General features: G+C 38.3%; 1 protein-coding gene across 1 annotated transcript; it reads left to right on the top strand.

Moving 5' to 3' along the window:
* The first annotated feature begins 1,738 nt into the window (after nucleotides 1-1,738).
* On the top strand, nucleotides 1,739-9,009 carry LOC103141543 (serine/threonine-protein kinase 40-like). The gene is made up of 6 exons (XM_007557235.2): nucleotides 1,739-1,999; nucleotides 5,686-5,812; nucleotides 6,274-6,359; nucleotides 6,694-6,837; nucleotides 8,181-8,405; nucleotides 8,644-9,009. The coding sequence occupies exons 2-6, from the start codon at nucleotides 5,695-5,697 to the stop codon at nucleotides 8,698-8,700; spliced, it is 630 nt and encodes a 209-aa protein (XP_007557297.1). The 5' UTR covers nucleotides 1,739-1,999; nucleotides 5,686-5,694; the 3' UTR covers nucleotides 8,701-9,009.
* The last annotated feature ends 4,189 nt before the right edge of the window (nucleotides 9,010-13,198 follow it).

The raw sequence follows: 13,198 nt of genomic DNA, 5'->3' as shown, positions 1-13,198 counted from the left end.
GTAGTATATGAAATCTAAACTTTAGACATGCATAAATCATGCTTAGACATGCAAAATTTAGATTGTGTTATTCACGTAAATAATAATAATAGCAAAATTATTATGCGTACATACAAAGATCATAGGACAATGCAGCCAATCATTTCACTGAGAATGGAAACAATTTCTTTATGCTATGATGAACATGTGAATACTGACCCCAAAACAAACTCAAAAGACCTCGGAAAGATGCTTGTAAGAGAGGCCATTCAGCAACTTGGAGGCCATTATTCCAAAAGCACACTAGAGAAAATGCTTTCTTTTTTGAATATATGTTCTGGTTTTTGATTAGATTAAAGCAGAAGTGTTTGGCCAACTCATTACAACAGTAGACATTTCACATTGTAAACTTAGAGTAAATGATCCAAAGGTAATGAAGTATTTTTGTCCAAGTTCCACCAATACCAGAAATCCTGTTATGGTAAATAACCCCCAACTACTTGAAGACTCACCTAACTGGAGACATATGTTCAGAATTAACAAGGTCAAACATTTCTTGCAGTTTATGTGATATCTTCAGGGTTTTACTTTTGTGGAAGAAAGGGGTATAATAATAATAATGATAAGATAACAATCAAAAAGCATGTGCTTTTGAAGCACAGAAAAACGTCCTTCAAATGTTTGTTTATATTGTGAAATGTTTACTCCTTTTGAGTGAGGATTAAGAGAGTGCATTTGTTTTTATTTTATTTCAGTTATCTAATTTGAAAAAAAAAAACAATATTTGAGAATACACTCAAATATTTTATCTATAAACATGCTACTGTACTTGTATGTAAAAGATACAAGATAATTGTTGAATTTAATTGTTCGAAATATGCATTTGCAAGCTTAAAAAGACTTAAAAAGTGACTTGAGGTAAAGAAAAATCCCCTGATTCTGGCATTACCGAACATGTTAAAAAGCAAATCCTGACATATTTTCACAAAGTTCTTGCAGCATGAAAGTTGCATTCATATTACAGGAAATTGAACAGTATTTGAGCCAGACTTTGTCTAAGATCCCTACTAGGATGTACCTGTTCATCAGTTTTACAGGAAAACTTGTTGTGAATTAAAAATCATCTTGATCCACCTTTATTTGGATTAGAATGTGTCCAAACAACATATATCTCTGAAAGGCATGTAGACATAAATGTGAACATCAATCTTGAGAACTGTTTTGGATGACATGTGAAATGCCCAAGGCAAGTCATCTTCCACTTAAGAAATCAGTCCTCAAGTATTGAGCAGACAAGATAATTTTCAAAAAAATGTGGCTTAAAAGACCTCTGAAGATTTACATAGTGAAATTTTAGACGCTCTCCTCCCAAACGTGTTTTGCTATTGTTAAATTGTCTTGGAATAACTGCTCAAACATAGATAGCTAATAGCTCAAACATTTAGTGTATGTACAGAATGCAAGTAAACTTCTTTAAAATAAACATTTGTCTAAAAACATCAGCAAAAAGCCAAAACAGCAAGAATTCAATTCAAACAATGCAACAAAATATCAAAATTCAAACTGAAAAGTTGACCATGGCGTGTTATAAAAGACAAATGATGTCTGAATTAAAATTTATTAATTTTGGCAAATAGCTCTAATAAGAAGTCCCATGATGTCATGGTTTCATTTAGCAACTTTTTTTTTATTATGTTGAGAATTTCATCATCAGGGCACGGCCATTCACAGAGAAACAACGAGTGTCATTGGTTAGACGGAGCTGTCAATCAAACGTTCTTGTGCGTCATTTCCGTTGTCAGGTGGTGCTGTCGCTGTGGAAAGATGCGATCAGCGAGAAGCGGAGGCTTTTCCTTAATTGCTCATTTCAGTAATAGAGGCTAAACAACGCGAAACTAAAACCCCCGAAGCTTCTCCCGGTTGAGAGAGAAGCTCCGTACACCCACCACAGAGTTCGCCTGAGAAATGTTGATATTTTAAGAGGACAACGCAGATCTTAGCCGGCGGTTTTGGCTTTGAGGTAAGCGAGGCTGTGACTCCGTTGCTATCTAGCTTCGTCTCTCACCGTGAGCCAGCTGTAACGTTGAACGTACTTTGTTTAAATGGCCTCCCAGCACCGCGACAGAGTTCAGCTTTGCCCTGGCTGGAACGTAGCACGCCAACAGCCATATTTAAACCTCCAGGGTGCATTTTAGTCAAACGTTCTTATGCTAACAACGGCTGTGTGAGGTTTGCACCCCGCTCCTTGTTGTGTTGTATGTCCCTTTGTGTGGCTCGTGAGTCCCGGGCTGTTGTAACGTATTTGGCCGAGAAACGGAGTTGGCTTCACCTGAGTTCGTTTATGCACTAATTATAGTTTAGCTCATATTTTACAGAAATAAAACACGGCCTGTGTTTATGATATAAACTCTACGTGATATCTGTCGCTGGCACTTTGCTGTTCAAGTTGTGAGCTGCTTGTGTCCAACTTGCAAGGCGTAACGTCAGCGCTTTACTCAACGACTCGTTCGGTTTACACAGCACGCTGCCAGAACAGTGTGTCCAGACCTTGTGGACCCAAAATGGCACCAAGCAATGCATGGCAGTCTTTGTGCTGTTGCAATAATTTTGTTAAGTGGTTTTATGGCGTGACCTTTGCGTGGCGGTGTGGTCAAGGGCATTGTTATTGGAATGATGAATGGGGTCTACAGTTGAGGAAAAGTGTGTGAGCTGGCATTCTTTGTGGATCCAAAAGCGGGACTTTTTGGGATTTATTGACTTGAAATGTGTTTCTTTCTCATGTGTGCAAGTGAGATATGAATGTGCAGCTTTTTCTTGCAGTGCCCAGACATATGGCATTGAGTCTGAGTAGGTGAGTCGTGAGACACCTACGTGGTTGTTTTGTTCTGATACTATTTAAGGAAGCCCACATTTCTTGTGGGCACTGGCAGCGTGTCTCTCCTCTCCTCTTCTCGTGTGATATGATTCAGAGGCTGGATCTGTTCTTGTCCTCCCTCTGGTACAGTCACAGCCAGTCCTGTTTGCCAGACCACTGGCTGTGTGCAGAGAGTTGCAGCAGTGTTAGAAAAGGATAGCTGCATATGCTGTCATCAAGCTGATGTCATTTAGGTCAGCATGCAGGAGTTGGTTGCGTCGACCTTTTGCTTTTTTCATATGTGTCTAGGTTTGGCTTCATAACTCTGCAGCAGGTTCTTTAGCTGGCAGACGATGAGCCTGTCTTATGTGTGTTATGCATTTATGTCATTGAGTTGGTTGTTTTAAATCCAGGATAATGATTGGCATGCATGTACAAGAACTATGACACATCAGAGAAGAAATGTGCAGCTCTGAAGATGATCCCTATTTATGCTTTAAAGCACATTGCTTTAACCTTTACTTTAGTTTTATTAAAGTTAGCAAAAATGTAAAATCCAAGTCCATAATCTGCAGGTCACAGATCAGTTCATCTGGCTGACTCACTGTTGCATCTCTAAATATTATTAATCATGTGGGTAAACTGAAACTGCCCACCTTGCATTTAACATAGGAGCGGGTCTTTTCTGACCAATACAGATTTGTGCTTCCCTTTGATGTCTGACCGAAAAGTTTTAACTCATAAATGACTAAATGTTCTGCAGGTTCTGTGATCAAGGGATTGAATTATTCAAAATAATGCCTTAAAACATTTGTCCCCACCCTTTATTTCTATTGGGCATTAAATAAATTGCACTAAAGTACACACTCCTGGTCTATGTTTTTGTAGTGTGGGAGTCTTTTTAGTTTGTGTGCATTATGGAGGAGGGGGGGAAAACATTTTTCAGGATTTGGGGAGAAAACCAGCCAGTTTTGATCATTTCCACATTGATTGGGGCATTTTTATTTACATGTTTAATTCCTTCTGATTGGTTCCAGTGGTCATTTTTAAGGACTTTAACACAAGTGAAAATATTTGAATTACTGTATTATCCCCTTTTATGCATTAAAGTATACACCTCTTTTTATCTGATTTTAATGAGTAAAAATGTTGTTTCAGAGAGAAAGATGTTAATTGCTTATCATGCATTTAATGAACATGGGAAAACATTATTTAAATTGCAGAATTGGGGAAAATGTTCTGATTCCAGTATTCATCTCTGTTTAATTTCAAGTCCACCACGTCTATAGTCACCCGATCATTCGCATCATCTGCTTCATTAAACATTAAAGCAACAGCATGAAGTGTCCTACCTGTTGAACTGCTTCTTTGTGTCCTCTAGAGTAATATGCTATCCCACTATTCCCAGCGTGACTTGGTGTCACTCTGACTTGCGCCATAAACACTGTCAGAAAACCTCAGCTCATCAGACTCCGTGGGTGATGACTAGCAGAAACTGAGACAGATGGGAGAGAGACATGATGATGACACTGTCTGCTGTCTGGGATCACAAAAAGCCTCATGGAAGTGAGAATTTGTACTAGCCCTCACTGAACAGCCAACTGTCCTACCTCCTCCGTGCCCCAGATTCCCAACTAGAAAACGGTGCACAGTTGGTTTTGCAACAGGAAGGTTTCTTAATTTATCAGAAAAGAAACTCTGGGATTGCACAGTTATACAACACAGTTTCAAAATTTTGTGTGACATGTTTTATCTCTCTCACCCTGTTTAATGCATCATTTGTGATGTGTGTTGGTTTGAACAAATATTTTTCCGGTAAGATCTTTCAAATTCTGTTTCCGCACCGGTAAGTCATCTTAGTATGACTATACATGCTACGTTTCCTCTCCTGTAGCTTCCTGTGCCTTCTGGGAATGCACGGGGAAACTGTTTGACATTTTGGGAAGATTATTATCCGAACATTGACACGTTTCTGTTCAATGAAAACTTGGGACGACAGCAGGATGAATCATTCCTCTCGGTTAAGGCTCTACTTCCCCTTTACGGGAAACAGATGGCATTTCATCACATTGGCCCTTGGTATCAGTAAACACAGCATACCTCTCGCTCTCTGATTTCTGGGAGGTGGATGAGAACCGCTGTGTCGGTTAGAGTAGTTTGTATAATGACAATGTGTCACACTGTCGCTGTCTCTGCTGGCATCTAAATCTTGCTTCCTTATTATTGTGCAATGGCTTGGCATTTTAAATTTTTGGTCATGTTAAAACATGCATTCATGTTTAAAGGACAGATAAGCTCTTTGCACAGATTCTGCAATAAAGCGTGCAGATTAAAAAGCATGGAGATTTTTCTAAACTGCTGCAAGAAAAAAGCTCAGGATTAGAGGGGCAAATGAAAATGTTCCTGTCTTGCTAGAGTCATGCATTTGCATTCAAGGGCCTTCTTTTTTAAATTGCAGATTGTGACAAGCACACTGCCTAATGTAGAGATTGGATCTGAGGTGCAGGCCTTCACGCCAGCAGCCATTATTCTAAATGGAGCTGTAATGGCCTTACATTCACACTGAGGTGTGTAAATGTGAGGGGAGGGAGATTTGAAATGGACTGGGTGGAGCTGCCATGAACTTTAGCCCTTTTAACCTCGGTTCACAAACCAGTGTCCTCTCATTTAACTGGTTGCTCTGAAGCTTGAAGTATCCTTATGTTTAGATCTATGAATGCCGTTTATTAAAGCTTATTTGTAATTTTTTTTCTCAGTCATTTTGAGTTTTTGTTGTTCTTGTCACATGTGTGTACTTTCCCTTTTACTTGGCTATCTTTATCCCATGAACTAATCAGATTTGTTCCCTGCAGAGCTCCAGTATGTCCAAACGGCGCTCGTCAGAGAGGGGGGCTGGAGAGACATCAGGCAGGGCCAGCAAGCTGCAGTGTCCTGGGATATCTGGCAGTAACGCCAAGAGAGCCGGCCCCTTCATCCTCGGTACGGAAGCTACTACTGTTTAAAGGGGAATTGATAAATAAATACAGTGTGTATAGCTGCCTTGCATAACCTGCAGATAATTCAGCCAAACCATCTCTGTACATAAGTTGCAGGGTGCCTGTGTGAGTACACTGTGGACTTACACATGCCTGAGACAGGAATTTGAAGAATTTTGCTGATCCTCATGACATCGGCCAGAAAGGCTGAAGTCTATGCTGGGGCATTTTCTTCTTTCTTTCCTCCAGTATCATATATTCCTTTCCTATTCTCTGAAGCGTGTGTGCATTCTGCATTAGAGCTCCTGCATTGTTTACCAGATACTTTGCCAAAGAAAACATTGCACTTGGGGTGTTAATGGATACCTGCACATGCTGCCCTTAATGAGTTTTGGGAAGAGCAAACAGACCAGTGGCGTAGAATGCCTTTTGGTCAAGCAGCTGTTCCTTTTCTCGTCCTTGCAGGACCTCGCCTGGGCAACTCGCCAGTACCAAGTATAGTCCAGTGTTTGGCCAGGAAAGATGGCACAGATGACTTCTATCAGCTCAAAGTAAGTCTGTTATATTCAGGTATTTTCATGTTCTCCTATAATTGCAGTTATTTCAAAACCCTCATTATCATGGCAAATTTTAAGCATCTGAACTTCAGACTTTTTCACAGTGCAGATTTTATTGCCCTTTGTTCAATTTTGGCAAAAACAAGCAAACATGAGCCAGGTTCAGTGTTTACTGGGATTATCCAGCAGGTTTTAAGCAATCACAGGGCTTCTAAAGCAAACATTGCTTCGGAAATGTCAGTGTTTAATCACTACAATCCCCGGACTATGATTTCTTGTTTGAATCCATTTAGATTTTCTGGTGCTTAATTTTTGCTCTGTTCTGCAGATCCTGACGTTGGAGGAGCGAGTGGACTCTGCGGGGGAAACCCAGGAGGAGCGGCAGGGGAAGATGCTGCTGCATACAGAATACTCTCTCCTTTCTCTGCTGCACAACCAGGATGGTGTGGTTCACCATCATGGCCTTTTTCAGGTAGACTTTTTCACTTAACCTACATATCGTAGCAGGTTTTAGTTGAATAAACAAAGAGTGTTATTGTTTTCTTTAGAATAATATGTGATTAAATACTCTAAATACAGCATTATCTCTCTGCCAAAGCCTCTTTTCAGTCATTTTTGTTTATGAATATATTTAACAACACCAGAGCAAGTAACAGTTTGATTTTATTAGTTCAACTTTAGGAGAAACAAGTTTGTCATAGCTCAAGCCAGCTGCCTGTACTTTCCTTATAAAGGTTGTTTCAGTAGAGAAGTAGAAATACAATAAAAGCTATATTTATCGGCTGCTCTCTGTTCACAGCAACCCTTCCCCCTTCCTCACCTGCTGCCCCATCTGCCTTCTCCTTTAACTTTGTTGTTTCGTCAGCTCTGATTCAGTCTTCTCCGTTTGTCTTTCATTCACATTCCGTTTCACTTTCAGTGTCCTTATAATAGCAGCATTAAGGCGTGCACGCTGATTAATTTAGGTCTGCCATATTGATTAGATTATTATAGTTCATCTCTGCTGTCTGTGAACCAGCTCATTGCTCATTCTTTCAGAGATGCTGGCTGCATTAAAAAAAACAAAAAAAAAAAACCAACTCTTAAACCGATACAAAAATCAATGGGAAACAAATGGTGAGTCTACATTAGCTTGAGTTTTAAGAATAGGAATGATCTTTCTCATCTTTTTTTTATATCATATTCTCTCACACTGACTGTGGAGATATCTTATTCTTATCAGATGCTGGACATGCAGATTTTGTGATTCAGATTTTTCTTGAACAATAATAAAATAAGATATATTAGCAGGATTGAAAATGTACTTTTCTAGCCTTCCTGTCCAGGACAATTATTAATGATTTAAATAAGGACCAGAGGTGCTGCGTGAGAGAGGAGACCCTGTACAACAAGTTTTACTAGTACTTTAGACAAATGGGGAAAAATAAACATGGAGTTGACCTGTAAACCTCTTGATACAGGAGGTATCTCATGTACTGAGGCTTACATTACTAAGACCATTCTCTATGTCTATTTCCTTGAGAATTTAGACTCGTAATTTCCCTTTGACATTTCCTTAATATCCCCTTGACAAACAGGTTGAATGTTTATTAGGAGAAACCAGAACATTTTTTTCTGTATTAGCCAAGAATAGTCAGATTCTGGTCACCAGCCAAGATCAAAGACTTTTCTATCTAACTGTAGATACTTGCTTTGAGAAATCTCACTGGTTGCATTGATTGTATTCCACAAATAGATTTCAAATTTTGCTCTGTCAAATTAAATAAAGTGAACACCCTCCCAATGCTAACTTCCCACACTTCTTTCTGGATTCAGGATCGCGCCTATGAAATAGTAGAGGACATGGAAGCCAACAAAGTTCGTAAGATGAAGAAGCGGATCTGCCTCGTCCTGGACTGCCTCTGCGCTCACGATTTCAGTGACAAGACGGCAGATCTAATAAACCTCCAGCATTATGTCATAAAGGAGAAGAGACTGAGCGAGCGTGAAGCTATTGTCATTTTCTACGATGTTGTGCGTGTGGTGGAGGCCCTCCATAAGGTTGGTCTTACTACACTACTAAAGAGTACATGTGCAACAAAATTGGCTCACTTTCTTCAATTTTTCATCAATGTAGAAAATTTTCATGCTACGGTGTTCTTTGTTGTTGTTTGTTAGATGCACATTTTTTTGATTACTCACTTCCAAGGCTCGTGTGCCACTCCCAGAAACTAATTCTTGTTTTGTCAATGATTCATTGAGCACAATGTGACCATACTTCTTTTTTTTCTGCCTGCAGAAAAACATTGTGCATAGAGACCTCAAGCTGGGAAATATGGTGCTGAACAAACGGTAAGTCGACGCTAGGTCACTCATCCCGCATTGTCGGTCAAGTCATCCTGAATAACGCTGCCTATTGTGCTAGTTTTGCTGTTTTAGCCTGTTAGTATTGTTCCTGGTGGCTGACTGGACCCCAGAATTTGGATCCAGTGTGTGTATTAAGCTTTAAACCCACACAGAGGCCACATTATTTGACTATAAGTGAAATTACACTCAGGAACCTGAAGTCTTGCTTTCTAGTGCTCAAATGTGTCTGGGTGTTGAGTAACGATAGATGATTCATTCCCCATGGTCAGAGTTTTGAAAATGGACTCTGGTGCCAAACAAAACAATGAACATGCCTCTGCTTTGATCTCAGTGGGAAAGTGTTTGGGTCTGGGGGTGTATGAGTAATTTAGTAATGCACAGAAGACCCTGTTGAGTGCACCTCAGGTCAAAGTGCTGCAGCTCAGATTAGACGTGCAGGATGGAAAACTACTCATCTGTAAACTCCCTCTAACCAACTCATGCGCAAGGGATATGAAAGGCTTGTACAAATGGTGAGAACCACTCTTCCTCACTGTGAGAATGTTTCTAAATTTGGCTGCCATTTACTTAATGAATGCTTAGAAAAGTATTAAAATTAGAATTTGCATTAAATGTACATTGATTTAACTTTCAAAACAAGTGGATGATCTTACAGACTTCATTTGAACTGTTGAGGGTGTTGCTTTTGTATGACTGAATGACTAAAGCTGACGCACACTCACTTTGTTCCTACGCTCACTTTAGCTTGATTTATACCTCTTTGTAGAATGTATTTTCAACCTACACAAAAAGCCTATGCCACTGTGAGCAGTTCTGCTGTGTTGGTCTGTCAGTTGCTCTTAGAGAGCTACGACGCAGGTTTGTATTGGGCTTTCCTTACAGCTTTGTTTAGATTCTTCGTGCAAAAAAAATAAAGTGATGCAGCAATCAGAATTTTGCAGCCAATTACCAATCTCCAGTTTTCCAAACCTGTGACCTGCCTATGCAGATTTTAGCTGGTTTAATATTTTTTGGAACGATGATATAAAAGATCAGCAAGAAATATTTTTGCAGCCTTACTGCTAACTATTTTATCATCTTGTACATCAGTGTTTAATTTGGCTTGCATTATTNTAGATGCAGCTCAACAATTTGCTTCATGGTGACTATCTTGTTTTAATACAGAGCAATGCAATACAAGAAACAGTCTAAGATGTACATATTTTTATGGAGAACTATTTATTAAATTTAACTTTTCTGTTTATAGGGAGGAATTGCTACATTTCATAAGTTATTAAATGTGCAGTTTATTATTTTAAATACATTGATGAAAACATCACCAGCATGAAAGTTGACACAACACATAAATACCTGTAATGCAGGTGCATCTTAATAAATTTAAATCTAATTAAAGAGTTCATTTCAGTTTTTTAAGTCATCACCTTCATAATGCAATTTCATTAACACACAGTGACATATCTCAAGGGTTTATTTCTTCAAAGTGAGGATTATGACTTATTGCTAATCAGAACCCAAAATTCAGTTTCACAAAATCAAATCTGGTATATTACAAAGTGCTCATAACCCTCCCCCCTCCCCCCTCAAAAAGAAAAAACCAAACAAACTGACTTTTAATTTGAAAATGCTTTTATGCCCATATTATCATTAGGAGGGTGTATATTGTCCAACACAAAGACATGCTTTTACAGTGGAATTACACCTCTGTGTTAGAAACTTTATTCATTAGTGTTATGCTATATTCAGATTTTCTGATAAACTTGTTTGAGGTTTTCAATAATTGTCAGCCATAATGATCAAGATGACCAGAAATAAACTCTCGAAATGTATCACTGTGTCTAATGAGTCTAAAAAACGTTTATTTTTGTGAGCTTTTCTACTGAAATCTATTCACTTTTTGATCATATTATTTATTGAAAGGCATATAAAATTGCCTTTCAATGACTTTCTGTCATAGGAGCATGTTGAAAATTAAATCTAACACTAGAGGGAGCTGTCGGATTTTTTTAAAGATTAAGCGAGCACATTTTTTCTTCACTGCCTCAGACTTTTACAGTGTACCACTACCAACAATTTTTTGGGTCGAGGTAACACGTTATGACTGATCTTGTTTAGCCCTTCTTTAGATCTTCTTTTTACTGGGCTACTCATTATTTTATTTAATTTACTTTATAAATTACTTTTCCTCATTTAGTTGTGAAATAGTAATTTTTCCACACCATGGTGTGACATTCAGTGCAATAAAGAAAACTGATTTATTATTATGTTTCTGCTCACTTCTTTGGTGGTTAATACGTCAAACCAGATCATTAAAGCCAACGTCCCTTACTTTAATCCTCAGTGATGCACTACCTTTAAAGCAAACATTTCCTGAGAATTGCCATAGTAACAGCACTAACTAACAGAGATGATTTTGTGTGTGTGTGCGTGTGTGTGTGTGTGTGTGCGTGTGTGTGTGTGTGTGTGTTTGGTCCGCCTGCAGACGAGTCAAAGTGAGACTGTCTGCACTCCCCCAGTCAGCCACCCTCACACATGAACACAGTGCATTCCAGGGCGGCAAACATGCTGAGACATTTCTCTGAATTGATCCGGGGGGAGGAGGTTTCTGTTGAGGTTTTCCCATTGAGATCCCAACGTAAGAAACAAAAAACCTCAGGACCCTGAGGATACGGCCTACCTACAAAACAAACAGAGACCACAGCTTTCGTAAGTCAGTCATTCTGAAAAGCTAAGACAGTTAAACTGCTTCCCATACAATCAAGTATACATTTTTAATGTATGTGCACTCAGTCATTTTATTTATTTTTTCAACATGGTAGAGGTTTCTCTCTTAGTCTGTGCATTTTAGTTCTGATTCAGTTTCCTCTTTAAAGGCTGTGGGCAGGACACTGTAAAGCCACAGCCTGACGTGTTTCATGTGGCTGGGGGTAGATCGCTCTGCTGAGTCAAGACAGAAAGACTGGTGCAACTCAAATGTGGCGCTGCCATTTAACTTGCTCTCTCCTTGTCTGTCGCATCTGCCCACTGGTTGGAAACTGCTACCAGTGGGAGGAATATCAGATTAATCAGTAAGTCTAATTTAAGAGGATAGGTGGGCTCTGCAAAATGTCAGCCACTCAAATGGAGGCTTGCAGAGTAAAGGAACTTTGTAGAGCACTCAGTTGTGAATATTGTGTTGAAAGACTGCATTTCGAACACACATGAATAACACTGAGCTGATATTTTCTGTATTGTAAAGATATTTTGTATATATATCCGATAAAGAAGTGACTAAACACAACAGTTTCACTGATTCATATAGTTATCCTACATTAATAATTTTGCTGTTGACACCTCATTAAAATTCAATAATATTCTCAGTATGGTATGTAGTATATGAAATCTAAACTTTAGACATGCATAAATCATGCTTAGACATGCAAAATTTAGATTGTGTTATTCACGTAAATAATAATAATAGCAAAATTATTATGCGTACATACAAAGATCATAGGACAATGCAGCCAATCATTTCACTGAGAATGGAAACAATTTCTTTATGCTATGATGAACATGTGAATACTGACCCCAAAACAAACTCAAAAGACCTCGGAAAGATGCTTGTAAGAGAGGCCATTCAGCAACTTGGAGGCCATTATTCCAAAAGCACACTAGAGAAAATGCTTTCTTTTTTGAATATATGTTCTGGTTTTTGATTAGATTAAAGCAGAAGTGTTTGGCCAACTCATTACAACAGTAGACATTTCACATTGTAAACTTAGAGTAAATGATCCAAAGGTAATGAAGTATTTTTGTCCAAGTTCCACCAATACCAGAAATCCTGTTATGGTAAATAACCCCCAACTACTTGAAGACTCACCTAACTGGAGACATATGTTCAGAATTAACAAGGTCAAACATTTCTTGCAGTTTATGTGATATCTTCAGGGTTTTACTTTTGTGGAAGAAAGGGGTATAATAATAATAATGATAAGATAACAATCAAAAAGCATGTGCTTTTGAAGCACAGAAAAACGTCCTTCAAATGTTTGTTTATATTGTGAAATGTTTACTCCTTTTGAGTGAGGATTAAGAGAGTGCATTTGTTTTTATTTTATTTCAGTTATCTAATTTGAAAAAAAAAAACAATATTTGAGAATACACTCAAATATTTTATCTATAAACATGCTACTGTACTTGTATGTAAAAGATACAAGATAATTGTTGAATTTAATTGTTCGAAATATGCATTTGCAAGCTTAAAAAGACTTAAAAAGTGACTTGAGGTAAAGAAAAATCCCCTGATTCTGGCATTACCGAACATGTTAAAAAGCAAATCCTGACATATTTTCACAAAGTTCTTGCAGCATGAAAGTTGCATTCATATTACAGGAAATTGAACAGTATTTGAGCCAGACTTTGTCTAAGATCCCTACTAGGATGTACCTGTTCATCAGTTTTACAGGAAAACTTGTTGTGAATTAAAAATCATCTTGATCCACCTTTATTTG

Source organism: Poecilia formosa, unplaced genomic scaffold (genome assembly GCF_000485575.1).
Source record: "Poecilia formosa unplaced genomic scaffold, Poecilia_formosa-5.1.2 Scaffold86, whole genome shotgun sequence".
Taxonomy (NCBI): domain Eukaryota; kingdom Metazoa; phylum Chordata; class Actinopteri; order Cyprinodontiformes; family Poeciliidae; genus Poecilia; species Poecilia formosa.
Note: the sequence above shows the minus strand (reverse complement) of the source record. Positions and strands in the feature narration are given on the sequence as shown.